We start from the raw sequence: 18,754 nt of genomic DNA on the forward strand, positions 1-18,754 counted from the left end.
GGTTTAGGGTGGGTATTTTTAGTTTCCTTTAAAATGCCATAAAATAGCTGTTTCTTTTAAACTTTCAAGTCAATGCTATAGGGAATTCAGACGTGTCTGCTGGGGTTTTTGTCATGATAATAAGGGATAATTTTCAGCTGTTGTTGATTTATTTTTCACTGCAATTGCTATGGATTGCTGCTTGGTGGAGAGAGAGAACAGAGAAGACCAGGTACCAGCAGGTTTCCTGTGAGATGCTCTAATTTGTGTCACTCCTGACACGAGGTGGTGAAAGCCATTTCAGACTTTCAGACCCTGACACAGGGCCAGATTAGTTGGATTTTTATTCGAGTTCCCTAAAACCACCAGCCATAAGGTCTGCAAGTATAATTTCATACTTTCCCGTGACTTAGCATAGCTTCTCAGATTCACATTTTCGTGTAAGTTAAATAGAAGTTGGTGAAAGGCATTGTACCTGAACAGAATTTACTGAAGATCACAGGCTATCTGTAGTGTCTGCTGCTGGCTGTGGTGACAGATGGCTGGTAGCAAGATGACTGATAATGGGGAATATATCTTAGAAAACCCTCCATTAAGATCTTTGAAATGGAAAACTCAGATTACAGAAATAAGGTTTTCCTAATTATTTCTCTATTAGTAGTAAAAAGACTGATCTTTTTTCATTCTTTTGGTCATCCAGTCATTTAAAAAGAAGCAATGTGGACTGCTGAAACTGCACAGAGAGACAATGAGTCAGCACAGAAATTAAAGTCTTGATTTTTTTTTTCCCATGAGTGTTGCTCCTCTCAGCAGCTTACCAGTGTTTTTTCCTACTTTTTTCATTCCCTTGAATTTTAAGTATTTCAGAGTAAGTGTTGTTTGCACCTGCCTTTGGTTAACTGAGTGAAACACACGTTGGACCACATTCAATTGTGCATTCAGTGCAGCCACAGCAATTTTTCTGATTAGCGACACATATAAAGGGTTTCCAATTAACCTGCAAATAGTGATATAATTCAGCTACAGAGGGTGTGTAAACAGTACTGTGCTAAGACAAATCCTACAGTGAAAATGAGAGGTTGGGTATGATTCCTGTAATTGCTCAGGGCTTTGGCTGGTGGTAAATACATTGTCCTCATACTTAAATATCAATGCACGGACCAAATCCAAACACCAGAAAATGAGCCCTACCTATTTACCATATCTGACTTTGGATGATCCTTTCAGGCAGCTTGCTTAAAAAGTAAATGCAAAAAAACTTAATTTGTCAAAGAAGGGAGACATCAATTCACCTATGAGACATGCTTTAAAACAGATAAAAATAATGTACCCACATTTGAATGAAAGTGCCTGCCTTCCTTCCTTCCTTCCTTCCTTTCTTTCTTTTTCTTTCTCTTTCTTTCTTTCTTTCTTTCTTTCTTTCTTTCTTTCTTTCTTTCTTTCTTTCTTTCTTTCTTTCTTTCTTTCTTTCTTTCTTTCTTTCTTTCTTTCTTTCTTTCTTTCTTTCTTTCTTTCTTTCTTTCTTTCTTTCTTTCTTTCTTTCTTTCTTTCTTTCTCTTCTCTTCTCTTCTCTTCTCTTCTCTTCTCTTCTCTTCTCTTCTCTTCTCTTCTCTTCTCTTCTCTTCTCTTCTCTTCTCTTCTCTTCTCTTCTCTTCTCTTCTCTTCTCTTCTCTTCTCTTCTCCTCTTTCTTTCCTTTTCTCTTTCCTTTTCTCTTTCCTTTTCTCTTTCTTTCCTTTTCTCTTTCCTTTTCTTTCCTTTTCTCTTTCTTTCCTTTTCTCTTTCCTTTTATCTTTCCTTTTCTCTTTCTTTCTCTTTCTCTCTTTCTCTTTCTCTTTCTCTTTCTCTTTCTCTTTCTCTTTCTCTTTCTCTTTCTCTTTCTCTTTCTCTTTCTCTTTCTCTTTCTCTTTCTCTTTCTCTTTCTCTTTCTCTTTCTCTCTTTCTCTCTCTTTCTCTTTCTCTTTCTCTTTCTCTTTCTCTTTCTCTTTCTCTTTCTCTTTCTCTTTCTCTTTCTCTTTCTCTTTCTCTTTCTCTTTCTCTTTCTCTTTTTCTTTCTCTTCTATTTATTTTTACCCCAGCAAATGTTCCTGTCCTGATATCACAAGTTTCTGTTGTCGATAGGACTTTGAAGGTGCAAGGCACATAAATGAGTTAAATATAGTTAGGTACTACTCATGTTCCAGAGTTTATTGAATATAAGACATTGTTAATCCCACATGTAGTTGCAGGTGAATTGAAATCACAATCCTAAAACATTGCATTGTTCTGATACCGTTGTTCTTACCAGATTCAGCAAATACTCTGATCCGGTGATAACACTTGTGCATTAAGTTGTAGCAGACCAAATTGCACTGGAGTCTGAGAGAATCGAGGAATGGATTATGGATTCCTAGAACTAGCAAGCAAAAAAAAAAAAAACACAAAAAAAAAACCTACTGAAAATTATTTTGATATAGAATTGGAGCTTTGATGAAACAGCTATTTTTCACGGTATATATCCCCTTGACATTTCTGTTAGAAAAACATTACATCATAAAATTTGAGGATTGAAAATCTTTGCCAACAAAAAAGGATTGTGTATGTGTGTGAAGCCTTCAGATGACCGTCAAGGTCTATTATGAAAAGACTATCAAATCTTTTTATGAGATGATCATAGAAAATGTGAAAAACAGTGAGGCCTATCAACTAACCAATAGGTTTCCCAATCAATTCCACTGTTAAGCATATGAAAAATGAAAGAAAAGGACAGATCCTTGGTAATACTTAAACAGTATTTCCTTAGCTTGTAACAACAGATTTTCAAAGTTTTCTAAAGGAGACCCAATGGTTCAATTTTAGCTGACATTTTGGAAGTGTGTTAAAATCCCTTAAGCAACTCCTATGATAATTTTTTAAATGATTCATTTTTTTAAAAAAAAAAGAAATTGAAATGAAAAATTATTATACACATTTTATTTCTGTAGAGAAATAAATCAAAGCTCTATGTATTGTTTTGCTCATCACCTTCCCAAAGAGGAGAGAGTTTAATTAATTCTTTCTCTGAGAAAGATATTAAATCCTCATCTAATCCCCAAGCAGCAGTTCATATAAAGTCTTGAATTATTTTGCGTGTTCAGAACCACAGAACACATTATTTTCTCCTAAAGCAAATTGTGCTACAAAAATGATGAATGCTTCAAAGGCAGAGATGGTTTGCTTCTCCTTCATTTAATCTCTCCCTAATTTGATACATATGTGAAAGTATAACAATTTTTTTTTTTCAGAGATCCTTTCTGCTCTGAAGAGAAAAACTAAAGAACTCTTCAACAATTTTAGTCTTTTTAGAAGTTCTGAAAACTTGGCTCTGGGAAGCAGGAGCACCACAGCTCATGCTGATTCCAGGTTTGTTTCTAATGACTAACAAATCATGTTTTGTGTATGCTATTTTACTCCACCCACACAACTGTTAAGCACTGGAAACTTTTTGAACTCATTTCCTAACTGGTACTTATTGTTTTACTCTGTCTAGCTTTATTACAAGAACAATATGACCTGAATCAGTGGTATGTTCATACACAGACTGGAAATATCTTGCCTAACAAATGGAGACGTTATTTTGTCTATAGAAACAGTAAATAAGCTCTGCTTATACATATAAGCATATAGTCACTAACATATGAAGAAAACAATAGTCTATCCACAAGGAGAGTCAGAAAACCAGTGTGATCAGTTGGGTAATTATGCCCATTCTGACATTTGTCTGAGCATTTGTGTCATAGTACATGTAAAATTGTGAGCAAAGAATCAATACCATAAGATATCCAAATCATTCTGTGCATCTCATTGAAATGCCAGTAAGTCCAGTGGTCTATGAGACACAAAAGTCTATTTAAATGTGGGGCACAACAATACTGCACTGAGTTGATGTGAGCAGTTACAACTTGCTGTATGTCCAGTCACTAGGTGATGTGAGTACTTATATCAAGTATTTCCAAAACGTCATGACAGTTGCTAAATTGTGTATTTTTCTTTAGATAACACTGTTTCTTTGAACAACTTTTCGCTTCCAAATCAGTGTGTGGAGTAGTCCTGTTTTAATCCTCTTTCTTCACAGAATCCAAACCATAATCAAATGGATATATTTGTTCACAAGTGGAAACGATAACAGCATATTTCTTCATTTTCTAAATGAAAATATATTTCTGAATGTGATCAGGAACAAGAATACAATGGCCTTGATATTCTAAACACTTCCTAATAGTATCCAAAGAGGCATTCCTGAAAAGTGTATTAGCAAAAGACTGTAGGATTTTGGAAATAAAATTTTGAATCACACAGGACTGAGTAATTTACACCTCTATTCCAGTCTGCAAAGAACTGGCTTGCAGAAGACTATTTTCAGTGTCATTTGTCTAACACCAGAAACCTATATTGTTGTACTGCCTACCAGATCTGGATTACTGTTTCGGCCAATGTATGTTATTAAACACACTGCTCATGGCAATGTACAGGGGCACCTATATGCATAAACAAAAGAATAAAGACTGCTTCCAGGTGAGGTCTTTGAAGAAGCTGAGACAGTTTCCTCATTGAGTATTTCTTTAGTTCTCTCTGTTCCCTAGCCCTTACCCCTGCTCTGCAATCAAGAGAATTCAAAATAAATGCTGGCACAAAGCTGGTGATAGCTCATCGCTTGTGCTGCCTGAAAATAGACATCCTCTTCCTCTACAGAAATGACCTGGGATTCAATTGTATATTACAGTCAATATTGACTTCTGACCCCCCCATGCCAGTTCTGACATGGGTCATAGTCTACCTGTGAACAGTTGTTTTATTTTTTTCTGTCCACATGATGCTTTTGGAGGGCAGAGCAGTGGATGAAGTACATCTTTCTCTGGAGAGCCTCAAATCCTCAGCTTCAATAATTGAGGAAGTTACACCGTTCAAATTGTCCTTCACATGCCTGTTAGTGGTGGCAGTGCAGTACATTTAGTTTACTCCATCTTAGGCTTTATTAAAGGGAAATTGGGTGTAACCCATTCCCCTTCAGAAGAGTGGTTTGTTTTCTTTCTTTCCACATGTGTGTGTGCATGCAGATGTGAAGGCTGTTAGAAGTATGCCTGCTACTGCAAAGGGTTTTTCCTCTAGCTCTGCATAATTTCTTTGGCCTTTTTGTAAGTGGAATTAAGCCTAAGAGCAGTTAGAATTCAACTGGCTGCTTCTATATTTAATAAATAATAACCCTGCCATGAAATTGTAATTGGCAATAAAAAGTCCTGCAATTCATCTAACAGCTTTCCACCTCCCTTGTAAATCTGCACTTCCACACTGCTGCTCATCGCCAGAAGACAGAGTGTATTCATTACTTCAGATACAACTTCTTCCACAGAAATGAGGACTGGGATACAGGCACTTTAAATTCTTTCCTACCACACTTTCTTTTGTTTTTCTACCTCCCCTTGGGCACAGAAGTCCTCCATTTTTTTTGACCTCCATTGAAGTTTGTGCTGGTCTTTTCCCAAGCTTTTAGTGTTGACGGATTAGCCTGATTTCTCTCAATATCCCTCTTCTCTCTTTGTAGCATCTATAGTACCATTTGATCTGAGATGGGAATTTGTAAAGGAACAAGGAGCTTAATATCTTCCCAGAACTGCAAGCCCATGTCTTAGCCATTAGATTATTCTTCATCCCCTGCAGAGGAAGGGAGAGGTTCATCAGCTCCAGGCATCATCTGAACTCCAATGGGGGAGCAACTCTTAAATTATGTCAGGCTTTAACGATGGATTCAACATCTTGTGTGGCACCACTGGAGGTTGTAGGCAGAACTTGAGGGGTGGGAAGGAAGAAGTACTTCTCTCCCCAAGCAGTCATGGTGTGACATCTGTAAGACATAGTCAAAGATGAACTGAGAATTGGTTGTAGTTCAACTAAAGGTGGACAAACGGAAGAAAAACTCTGTAAAGCAACAATATGAAAACTGTACTGAAAATAATTCCTGGTTTGAAATCACATATGCATTAAAAGCAGTGAAAGGCACCACCATTGGTGGTGGTTGTTTAAAGCACTGCAAGACATCTGCTTGTGGAAACCTGGACCTCAGTTTTCCTCCAACAGCCTTCCTGTATGGTGCTAAACAGGGCTGTGGCCCTGCTAAGACTCTGGTGTTTAGCTCAGGAGACTGTAATGCACAAAAAGATGCTGATGCCAGTTTTAGACAAAATGGGAGCTGCAACTGCACGCCCTCTCTGCCCACTCTCAGCTAGCCTTTGTGCTTGTTTTTGTTACCGGGGCCCTGCAGCAGAAGGAGGGAAGGATGGGACACTCAGACAGCTAGTGTTCTGCTCCCTGTGGTCGCCCCGTGGCCGGACACATGTTCTGTGGGGTGGCTGTGTTGCCTGCTGGCCTGCTGGGGCCAGCCTGGGCTCACCTGCAACCGCACTCCCCGTTTGGCAGCTCAGCTTTGTTTCGGAGCTGCTTTCCCATCCCAGCTACTGCGGGCGTGCCAGCACTTTGAGAAGGGCAGATTTTGAAAGAAAATCTTTCTGGTGACTGGGAGCTGTGAATTCATGCTGTCTACTGAGTGGTATGCCATGCATTACGTTTTGCCAGGACCTGCTGGGATGGGTGCCATACCCATATCCTGGATACCTGCTCAGCTCCTTGAAAGCAGGAGTGCTCCCGTGCTATATAATGAATGATATGATGTTGACTGCCTTGATATTGTATAGGAATGCACATTTATCAGGCTTCTGTTTCAGGTCACGGGGCTTGGCTCTTTTTTTGCTAAAGATAATGTGATTCTGTCCCTGAACAGGAACTATCCTGGGAGAATCAGGCCCTTGTGAAATACATTATTTTCTTCATGGTTGTGCTGCTACAAAGAGAGGAAAGGATTTGAAATTTCAGTGTCTGACACTTCCACTGACATGACATTCATATTTAATGGCATTCTTCTACACACTTTCTTCACCTACATGCTTCTTCTCAAAGACAATTCCTTAAGAATTGCGTATTCTTCTCCAAGAGTTTATTTGCAAATACAGATAAATTCCCATTAATCCGTTCTTTAAAATCGACCACCCTGAAATAATACCACAAGCAGAAATGATGTGAAAAAATTCTCCTTGAAAATTTGATTTTTCTATAGAAGAGGAATAAAGTGCTCATCTTTTATCATTACTATTAGAAAAATGCTCTGTGATTTTTATGACCCTCCTTCTTTACTAATGGTAAAATACAGATTTTTTTGCAAAAGATCTAATCCAAAACTTCAATCAGTAGAAAGAATCCACCCTCTGGCAGTCTGGAGATCTGATTCAGAGCTGGATAGATACTGACTGGTCAGAAATCAGGCTGGACCTGGGCAGAGATTTGTCATCTCATTCTGTGAAGGCTTTAAATATTTCAAATTTGAGTTTGTACAGATTCCGAAAGAAAATCAAACACATATTTCTCTGTATAAGGGAGAGGCTCTTCAGTTCCATCTGCCAGCCTCTAACTTCAGAACTCAGAAATTAACTCATAGAAGATCATTGCTATTTCAGGTCTTAGAGGATTTAGAAACTTGATATTGTCTCTGCCTGGTGAGGCTAAAAAATGTGTAAAATTGTGGGGGAATACTGGGGGAACAGTCACACCCCAGCTAAGGGAGCCTTACGTTGAACCATCAGACCTTCACTGCAAGTCGTGCAGGGGAGCTGGAACGAGGTGCGGATCATGCAAGCCAGAGACCAGCACTAGACGTGAGCCCCACCATAGGGAAGGCACACATGAAGACACACTCCCTGCTGTACATGCAGCGCTGACCTCCAAGAGCCCTGAAATATGGGTATCCCTTCCCAGCGCTGGGGCCACCTGCAGCCTTGGTTGGTCCCACTGCTGTCAGCCTGGTTATCTCCGACCCATGCTGAACAGAACTGCACCCCGCCAAAGGCACAGTGCAAACAGAAAACAACATGCATGCTAAGCAGCTTCAAAATTAAAGGAAAATAAACTGATGTTTCATGCAGTTTTCCATGTCAAACAACAGGGATTGTGTCACTAATGTGTAATTTCTGTGCTGCTCCTGTGCAGCGGGGATGCAGGAAGGCAGCTCTCCAGTGGTCCTCACTGCCAGCATCAGCAGCTGAGCCACTCTGCACTGCCCCAGACAGTCAGCTTTGGGGGAGAAGGACATGGGGAAGAGCAGGCTGACCTTCCTCTTCCAAGGCCACTCTATACAGATTAGACAGATTAAACGTGTTGTTTTTTGTTTGCTTCTTTGTTTTTAATGAAAAGCAATTAACTTGTCATACTATTAGGAGCAAGAAATATCTCATTCTCTTTCTTTCTGAAGCCTGATAGCCTTATTTCTTCTTTGCATTTAATATGATTATGTCTAACTACTCCAGGGTACAGGAAACTACAAACAGCAAGAATGTAAATATTTTTGCAGTTTCCTTCCAATACAGCCTAAATACAGAAAAGCCAACTCTACTGTAAATTCTATACAATAAACACACACACACACACACATATATACATAACCTTGAGCCTCTGCATTTTAGATGTGCCTAATTTTTTAAACTATTAGGTGCATCTGAAGGTTCAGATCAGCTGAATTTGGGGAAATGATCAACATTATGCACAGTAATAATCTCCTGATTTCACTTTTTGTTTCCTCATCTTCCCAGTAAGGAAAACCATGCCATTAAGGGGAGACAAGAGATGCATGTTGCAGGTCTCCCCCCTGTGTCTGCTCATGGAAGATGAGCATAAAGCTTTGTTACACACAGCAGCAGCAAAGTGTTCTACTTAGCTTGCACTGGAACCATTTATGCTCTAGTTTTCCAGTCCCTTGGTTCAAAGCTATATTTGAGAAATACAATTTTGTGTAGCTTCTGAGACCAAGGTAAAAAGAATGGCAAATGAAGTAGTCCCTAAAACAAGTCTTCTCTATTCTTCTTCTGAATATTCCATTCTCTTTGCTTAGAGATTATTTTCAGAATTGCTTAATATTTCCTATATAGGAAGCATGCTTATGCTGTGGTGTAGTACAATAGTGAGACTTAAAAAGAGAAAGAGGTTAGGTTAAGAAAGCAAAAATCACATTTTATTATACATTAGAAAAAAATGTGTTTTTATAAAAAACATAAAGACGTTAAAAAAATAATTCGAGAGCACCTTTTGTAAAAATAGTGTGAAAACTCAATTTCTCTCTATGTAAAACCACCTAAATCTCTTCAAGCACTGAAATTCTCAGAGACTTTTCAAACTCCTGTCTGAGGAAAACAAAGTCGGTTGTAGGAATCAATCAGCTATTCATTATCCACCGAGGAATTGCTGGGATTAGATCTTGCCCACTATAGGCTTTTGAGATTCAATCAGTAAAATCTTTTATTTCACCATTCATTCCAGGGGTATTCAAACAGTTTGCTTAATCTTGGGGATGGTGGAGGGTGGAGGGAGCAAACCCAAACGTCAAATTTCAGATGTTTTTTTAGAGGCTTAAAAAATAAGAAAATAAGTGGTTTGTTTGTTTGTTTGTTTTCCCTAGAGAATTATTTTAATTATAGATATGGTACCACAGACAGCCCATGGCTTAAAATGTTGTGACTAACCACAAAACAAACAAATGAACAAACAAAACAGCATTTCAGCAAAACCAGCCATCAACAAAGCAGGGCAGTGACAGTGACCAAGAAATAATCGAACACAGAAAAGGTAAGAGCAATGGAAAACCTGAATTACCTCTTCTTTTACCTGAATTACCTTTTTAACACCATAAGCATTACTTACAGCAACCAGCTGGCAAAGCCACAAGAAAAGTCACTCTTGGTTTAGTCCTGAGAGCTGTGCAGGATCATGTATGTACTGAAAAGCTTCTTAGCACCTCTAATATGCTTGAGACTACCATCTGTGTGGGAATGAGGGAGCCAAAAAGATCCCCAAAAGACAACATTCAGTGCAGGAAGTTTTAACTTATTCCATAAATATGAGAAAGTAAGGTTAAAAAAAAAAAAAAGAAAAAAAGGAAGAATAAACAAGAGGTAGGATGCTTTCAGAAAGCTTGGATGCTACCTGAATACTTTATAGCAGGGGTTCACAGTCAGCCTGCATGATCAGTTGGGAAAAAAAAAAAATCCAGAATATTTCCTCCTCTCTTTCAGATAATATATTAATGAGTGTTTTCCCTGTTGATTTCAGCTAAACATGGTGGTTCTGAGAAATTTCTGTTTATCTGTTCATATTCCAACAGGTGCAACATTTAAGTATTGATCACTGGTGCATATAGATCAGTGCTGGTCCTTTCTCTTCATGAATGGTTCTAATTATCTATATGGGCCAGGACCAACCCTCCTCCTCTGGATGACTTCAGTGTATCTTGGCAAAGCCTGAATATTGCTTGGGCACCCAGAATTTTCTCCAGTCCCTCCAAGCTTCTGTCCTGCAGGTAACAGGAAATGGAGAAATTGAGTTGGTGGGACATGGCTGTGAAAAGAGACTGAGTACTGCTTATGATTGCATAGGTCTCAAGGCAGAGCAACTCCACTAAGCTGAACAAGTTCTGGATGCACTAAATATGAGTTTGTGCCCCAGGTCCGTGCTTTTACAGCTATGCCTGGCTCCAGAGCTGGCAACTGTGGATGCCAGAGAGTCCCGAGCCCGCAAGGCATATGGATGGGTCCACGTGTGCTGACTTTCTTACCAGCTACTGGTCCAGCTGCTGGAAAGAGTATGTGGACAGCTGTTGATAGAGATATGCTGAAAGAGAGCTCAAAGGGCTGGTGCCAGCTTGGCTTTTTTTTTTTTTCCTTTGCTTTTTTATTTTTTTATCACTCAGCTACACTGAAGCCTGATGCCTCTGGTAGCCAGTGGTGGAGCAGTGAGAAGCTGGTTTTGCTGCTTTGCTTTAACAGGAGAGACTTGTCTGCATGAACTCTTAGGAAAACAAGCACCTAGACAATTCAAGCAGAAGCCGGTGATGGAGGTCAGCTCCACAGAAGCCAGCAGCAGGTCCCCAGCTGGCAGCGGCTGGCTGGATTTCACCCTTGTCACCTGCACTGAGACACTGACTTTCACTGAAGTGGTGGAAGAAGAGGAGTGGGGATCCTTTTACTATTCCTTTAAGGTACAGCCAGTGCATTACTTTTCTCACAAGCTTTGGTGCATTTTCAGCACCTCTGCAGGGAGGCAGCTAGGATTATTGAACTTTTTGCCTATATATTTGTGGGTTTTGCCCTCCCAAGACAGGTGACAGCATGTGTGAAGCATTTACAGAAAAACAAAAGAGTTACAGGATTTGGAGTTCAGACTTACAGGTCTTAGCCAATTGTCTCCCCTTAGAAGAGGGGGTGGTACTGCTTTTCTAAAGTGACATTGTAATTATACATGCATCTTTAATCAAAAGTGCATATTAGTTTAACGCATATTTTACATAATTTCTTCTAGCCATAGTCTTGACATAAGGGATTTCTTTTCAATTTTCCATCTGTAACAAACATCTGCACACAAGTGAGACAGATTTTTTTGTGTGTGTGTTTGTTTCTTTGTTTTAAAAACAAGGGCAGGTTTTAATTAGTTGGCTGGTTTATTTGTTTCCAACCTGAGAGGGGGATGCAGCATCTCTTTAAGAACATACGGGATGAATGATCCAATAGTGGATGCTGTTGAATGACACGAGTAGTGTATTCATTCATCTCCCAAAATAAACATCACCCTTGCAATATGTGAATGTAGGAAAAAGACGAAAGAGGTGCTGAGTTACATCTTTGCCTCAGCTTTCTGTGCCTATTGTCACTGCTTAATTTCATGCCATGTGTCATGTGTCACTTTACTGTAGTTGTATTAGTAATGTTCAAGCTACTAAAAGGGCTGACAAGAAGTACCCTGCCATTCCCTCTGGAGTTTCACTTTCAGATGGAAAGGTGTAGGCACTCACCTCATTTAAGAATACTGTGGGTTATCAGGGATGCATTCAGATGACTTCTGACTTCCAGGAGATTGATAGTACTCTGGTACAATGCATGTAGAATCAAACGAGTTACCACTGGTTTTCACCTCTGCTAAGGAAAAAGTTGATCTCTAGTCCTACAATTCATTAATTTGGGTCTCATTTAACATTATACTTTTTTACTTTTTTTTTTTTCTTCTTCTTGGTAAGACAGTACTGTCTTATGTGGGATTTCAAGCGTGAAAACTTTCTGTTTTCCCTTTTTATTTTATTTTTCTCTTCATGTTAGACTCCTAAAAGGCTCTTGAAAAAAACAACACAAGTAAGGAGCAAAACCTTTTTTTACTATTTTTTCTTTATCTCCTTCCTTCTCTCCACACTGAGGGCTATAAATCTGAAAAATGTCATGGGAGCAGTATTTTATAATGGTAAAAGTGACAAATTAATTCCATGATTAGAAAGTCCCCAGGCAGAAAAAAATGCTTCTTAATAGGGCAGAATAAGTAAATTACAATAATTAGAATACCATGGATAGTCACGTGTACTCGTCCACTGCTAAAAGAAACTTGATTCAGTTAGCTGAGAGCTTCTCATTAGACTTGCACTCTGCTGCCTGATGTCTAGCTCTGGCAAATATAGCATGAACTTTGCGAGGAGGTTCACTGATTTCACATCAATTACCAGCTGCTGATAAGCACGGAAATATTTTGACTCTGGAGACAACTGACAGCTGGTGTTGCTGCTGCAGGAAAGGAGGAATAAAGCACCTGCTCTGACAACTACTGTGCAAGGAAGGCAGGGCTCCCTGCCAGCAATTTCAGCTCTCAATAAATGCTCACATGTGGAAGGTGCTGCTGATACCTGCTGCCTGGGTTGGCTGTCCTCCACCAGCACTGCCCATGCTCTGGGTGGTGGTCGTGTCCTTACCCCTTCCAGCAAGGGAGACAACTCCTTCCTCTTCACAAGGCTCTGGTTAAACAGCTAAGGAAATAAACGGTCACATTTGAATGGGCTGAATAGATTGAAAACCCGTAGAATTTGAACTTGGTGCTCAAAATATAGCTACAAATGAGGCTTTGGCCATTTATTAGGATTTTCAAACATGTCATAGCCCATCACTAACAGTAAAGGAGACTGGACAAACAGCCACCACACAGGTGCAGGTTAACCACACACTCTGGGTGGCCGTGAAGCAGAAAACTCCAGGATAAGTTGGGCATGGTCTGTGCCTGTGGCATGTGGGGACTTGCCATGTGGCTCTATGTCCAACAGAAAGCAAGCAAGTGCACCTATTTCTCTTTGGGAAATGCAGAGGTGTAATCTACCTTACCAAAGGCATAATAGGAAAACACGATTTAAATGAATAAATGGAGACTAGGGAATGATGCTCACACAGTACCTGCAGCAATTCCTACGTTAATGATTCTTTTAAGGATTTTACCCAATGTCAGTTCTGTAGGGTATCACATACACAGCTTGAACTATGGTATGAAAAGGGAGCACTGTTTTCTGCTTTTCCTCCCATGCTTCAGAAGGACTACCTGTACCCAGCTACTGGTACTGTCTGGGTTACATCATGGTGGCAACATTGCAAAAGTAAAATAATGTGACTCAGAGCTGAACCATGAATGCTTCCCTGCTCCCTCTTTCAGAAACATTTGAATTTCTCTCCACGCCTCTTCAGAGTTTAACAGCTAAATCCTGTGCTGCTTCAGTTTAAAATGCATTTTGCCTGTTCAATTAGATTTCTTCTTTCTTCCTTTATTTATTTATTTGCTGCGAAATTGACCATTTCATCTGCTTGGAGGAATGTGTGCTTCCCTTCTGGTAGTCATTACTGTAGCTGTTTGGCCAGCTGCTAGATGAGGCTTTGCCCCACAAAGCTGCATGTGAGTCTGCTGCCATGCATGATAGCCTTAGAGCTGGGGTGCATTCGCACCCTATGGGGTAGGACCATGCCACAGGGCATGCGAGGTGAACTGGGGCTTCCCACAGCAAAGACAGCAGCTCCTGCCCACCTGCAGGCAGGTCTTGCTGCTGTGTGATGGCAGAGAGTCACTGAAAGCCCAAACGTTATCTCTGCCTGGGTGCCTTTACATGAGGCATGCAGGTAGCTCACTGTCTTGAACCACAAACTCTAGAAGCCCTGTTGGCTGTGCCAGCACCAAATTCAGAACAGATGTGCAAATTGGTATTATTTACAAATCAAACTTCCCAGGCCAAAGGAGAGTTCATTACAACCCTTTACAATCTCCCTCATATGTATTTAATCTATGTGTAAAAAGGCTCTAAGCAAGTGTCAACTGCCCTCTGCCAAATACAGTAAGCTGAAAAGATCAGAGATTATCTGAACACCTGTGACCTCCCTCCACTTTTGGAGTCCCTCGGCTCTACATACCTGACTCTTGGGGACCTGGGACACAAGGTGCAAACTAGAAACCTGCTTGGAGAGCCTGGGGTGAAGCCAAAATCTCCAAATAGGTTCAATGCATCCTGCTGAGAAAGGAGTACCTATGATCAACAGGGCTAGGGGTCTTCATCAAGGCTGGAGGAAGGACCTCCCCAGGCCCCCAGCAGCTCCGAAGCTTAGGCAGTCCTGAGTAGTTTCATTTCATTTAAAAGAAAATCTGTTGGTAAATGGAATGCCATACTTTCATGCAACTGAGTAAAGGTTAGGATGCAGAAAAGTCCCAGTCATTATTTCTTCTTTGGCAGGACTGTGTTCCCGCCACTATCTCCTGCCTTCCACATCTAGTACCTTTCCTTATTTTGTTTCCTGATGTGTAGATCTGAGTCTCCACCTGTGCAGCAAGGCACAAGAGTTTTGCTGTTTTTACACAAGGTTGTCTGGGAATCCCAATACCATGCTGCCAGGTGGGAACCCCAACCACTGGGCCAGAGGTTGGTGCCATGACCCCTGGTCCGTGTGTTGTGCAGCATCACCCCAGCAGGGACACCAAAGGATCAGAGCTCTCAGGAGAAACAGCATGCACATTAAATCCACTACAAATGGTTACAAAGGATTTTTCATGAATAATTAAAATTCCCCTCCTTTTTTTTTTCTTTTTTTTTTTTTTCAGGAAGGACAGACAGTGATTGGCCTCCCCCACCCCCACCCTCCACCCCAGTAGCATTGCCAGTATCTGCATGTTGCAGCCCAGGTAGCTCAGATATTAAACAGGACTGTAGAGCCATGCCAGTGTAAGCACAAATATAAGACCACGTACTTATCATCCACAGAGAATAATGTTCATTACAAAGTTCAGGGCCTACCACCTTCAGCAAAGAGCTGAGAAGACCAGTGTGCAGAGAGAAAGTTTGCATAGGTGTTGTGGTTTAACCCGGCTGGCAACTAAACACCACACAGCCGTTCGCTCACCCTCCCCCCTCCCTCTCTGGGATGGGGGAGAGAAACGGGAAAGTGAAGCCTGTGAGTTGAGATAAAGACAGTTTATTAAGACAGGAATATAATAATAACAATAATAATAATAGTGATAATGATAATAGTATTAATAATAATAATGTGTAAGAAACAAGTGATGCACAATGCAATTGCTCACCACCCGCTGACCGATGCCCAGCCTATCCCCAAGCAGCCGGCACCCCACCCCGGCCAGCCACCCCTATATATTGTTTAGCATGACATCAGATGGTATGGAATACCCCTTTGGCCAGTTTGGGTCAGCTGTCGTGGGTCTGTCCCCTCCCAGCTCCTGCTGCACCCCCAGCCTGCTCGCTGGCAGGACAGAGCGAGAAGCTGAAAAGTCCTTGGCCTGGTGTAAGCACTGCTCTGCAACAATTAAAACATCAGCACGTTATCAGCACTCTTCTCATTCTAATCCAAAACATAGCACCCTACCAGCTACTATGAGGAAAAATTAACTCTGTCCTAACTGGAACCAGGACAATAGGCTAGTTTTTTAAAACTATCAGGTAAGAAGGATGTGGCTCCAGGTGTCCTCAGAGCCTAAGCCAGAATCCAGGGCATTATCATTTCATCCAAATGCTGGAGTCTCTTTATCTCCTGGAAAGCATTCACCTATACTATTGCTCATTCTGATTTTAAAGCAGACTGCACAAAGCACCCCATCCTTGAATACATAAGAGAAAAATATTAATGGGTGCTGTCAAATTTCTGGGGTAATCTCTGCAAATGCAATCATAAGTTTTAGGAAAATGGGCAAACCAAATAATTCGTAAGTGACTTTGCTATCTTTCAGTGGAGGGAGAGGAGGAAAATTAAGCCTATACAAATACAGTGTCAGGAACTCCTTAATACAGCCAGTGAAATATGCTGTGATGAGTGATGCTAGTGCTGGACTGTCACACTGAGAATGCAATAGCTGATCACCTTCTGAAACAAATCTGCAATGCTCTGGGGTGGGCTGGCTTCATCTACTAGCTTAAAGGCAGCACAGAAGTGAACTGACTATATGACAGCCCAGCTTTGTGTAGCTCTGAGACAGACAATTCAAGCAGTTTTATACTACCATCCCTCACACTTCTGATTTCATGGTCCGCACAGCCCATAGGGTTTGTGTCTGCCTCTCCTATAAAATCAGACCTAGAAAATAATAATTTCTTTAGTTTGTGAGGTGTTTTAGTTAGGCACACTTAATCATCTTACCCCTTTTGTGATTAAGAAAGAACAGTGTTTCACAGTTTTTAATATGGCTATCAAGATCATACAATTATGGATGGGCTATTGAGTGACCTAATATTATGTCTTCTTGTTCAAAATATTCTATGAAAAAAATAGATAGATACATCATGATAAATGTATATTTCCTGATGAGATCAAAATTTGCAAAATACATTTATCTTCTGTGGAAGCTCCCTAGAGTACAACTGGTAAAAAACAAAAAAAACAACACCCTATAATAACTGAATAGTACTGTCCCAGTTTATTATCCATGTAACAAAACACAGCAGAATGGTAAATATGAACCATCTGCTAGGAAAATTGAATTATTGTTATATGTTATTGACTGAGAATCTTCCCCTCTACCCAAGTAACATCTATGGAGGATTTGAGGGCAGGCTGGGGATGGCTTGTTTTGCTGTTAGTGGTGCTTAGAAAGATCACAGCAATTCACATACATTAAATGTTGCCCACTGAAGTGACCCTGCCTCACCTGCGATGGTGAAGTGAGAGATAAGAAATATATTTTTTAAAATTGGAGATTCACAAATATACATAAATATATATGTATATATTATATTACCAGATTTCAAAAAGGATTGAAAGTAATCTTAGTCACATAATTACCCCTTTGTTTGAGATTGTTTGTTCTGATTTAGTGAATAGGTTTCCTTGCCTAGTCTGTTTCTCCAAGTCTAAAATGTAGAAAATATTTTAGATTTTCCTCTATGTAACACATTGACATTCACAGACTATGAGCGTAATACCATACCAATACCAACTCATGCAAAACTGCTTCTCAAATTTGGCAAAACAGAAAACATGATATTGGGTCCCTTTCTAGCTGTGCCCTTCTTCCAGGCATAAAGTCACATGGAGAAGTGACTGTTGTCAGCATCTCTGACGTACTGTGAAGGCCTCATGTGGCAACACATCACAGGATTGCCAGAATAACCTACAGTCATGTGCTGGGAAGCTAACAGAGCCATCCTGTGAGAAATCATTGCAGTAAAGCAGCGTCTGTGCAGAAGAAGATATGAAAACCATCAGGCATGACCATTGCGTCTGCTGAATTCAAAGCTCATGCCTGACTCAGAGAAATGTGGGATGCAGATTGAGTTTTCTTTGCTAAGCTTGCTTGGGGATATTGGGGTTTGAAGAGAAACCACTTAATTAATAGCCAAGGTCCATCAGAGTCAGGGGTGTTTTTTTGCCGCAGGGCTTAAATGGGAAAGCAGCAGTCCAAGCGACAAACCTGAGGCTGAACTAGCATTTATGCAGTTTGAATCGTGCTCAATTCCAAGCCAAGCTACCAGAAAAAAATCAACTCCTAGAGGGTTTGTTGCCTGCCCAAATGTCTTCCTCTGAAATTCAATCACAGTGGAAGCACCTTTAAAGAGAAAAATATAAAACTTAGCTTTGAACTGACTTTTTTCTCAGTCTTTGCTATCTTCACGAGTTTTCTCAGAGCTTTTTTTTTTTTTTTTTTGTATCAATCAAATTGCTTTCACAAATTTTTAAGGACCATCTTGTGTGAGTGTTCTATAATGACATCTTCTCATTTTTGACTTGCTAGATGGAAAATGTTCTTTCAGAACAGACTTGTATTATAGGAATGACCAGTACAATTTCTGCTACTTGTGACAACTAGGCCATAAGATTTCAGTGATCTTCCAAGTTGTTTAGTGTGCTTCTTTCTTCTGAGACATGGTCCATCTGCAAATGAATTAAGTGATCCAGCCATTTATTTTGTGGCTTTTCCTTCTCCACAGATGTTCCTTTTTTCTTCTTCTTTTTCTTCTTTTTGGTATTTTATTTATTTTTATTCTTTTTGATATTTCTTGAGAATTAGGAGGTGGTTTGAATTAATCATCTGAACTTTCATGTTCAGATGCTTAATGTTTGGTGTATGAAGATTATTTCTAGCCTAAGTATTCCTGCTGTTCTCTCTCTTTTGGTAAAATTATTGTTGACTCTTATTTTGTTCTCTCTTGACAGTGAGAACTGCTATCTACAACTGAAGTATATGTAACACACCTACAGCTTATTTTCAAACAGATCTCTGTTGTCCTTTTCACAACCTAACTTGTGTTGAAAGTTTCAACACAGGAAGACAGATGGATGTTTCCAGTTGGCACTTTAACCGAGTTTGTTATTTTTTATCTCTTAAAGAACCTTTGTATTGTGTGTAGGTAAACACAACAATAGTTATGGGCACTTTAAA

The 18,754-nt window shown here is 40.1% G+C and overlaps 1 protein-coding gene across 2 annotated transcripts in view; it reads left to right on the top strand.

The window, feature by feature from the left end:
* Positions 1-18,754, top strand: part of LOC106048379 (neuropeptide S receptor) — a 120,859-nt gene that overhangs the window by 49,380 nt on the left and 52,725 nt on the right. Inside the window, exons 6-9 of one of the 2 annotated variants that reach the window (XM_066991189.1) lie at positions 3,241-3,358; positions 9,492-9,658; positions 10,194-10,388; positions 10,855-11,066. In XM_066991189.1, the coding sequence (XP_066847290.1) occupies positions 10,920-11,066 (147 nt within the window). In that variant the 5' untranslated portion in view covers positions 3,241-3,358; positions 9,492-9,658; positions 10,194-10,388; positions 10,855-10,919. Of the gene's footprint in view, positions 1-3,240; positions 3,359-9,261; positions 9,659-10,193; positions 11,067-18,754 lie in introns of those variants that run through there. The other variant, XM_048075509.2, reaches the window with a different exon arrangement.

Source organism: Anser cygnoides, chromosome 2, assembly GCF_040182565.1.
Source record: "Anser cygnoides isolate HZ-2024a breed goose chromosome 2, Taihu_goose_T2T_genome, whole genome shotgun sequence".
NCBI classification, from domain to species: domain Eukaryota; kingdom Metazoa; phylum Chordata; class Aves; order Anseriformes; family Anatidae; genus Anser; species Anser cygnoides.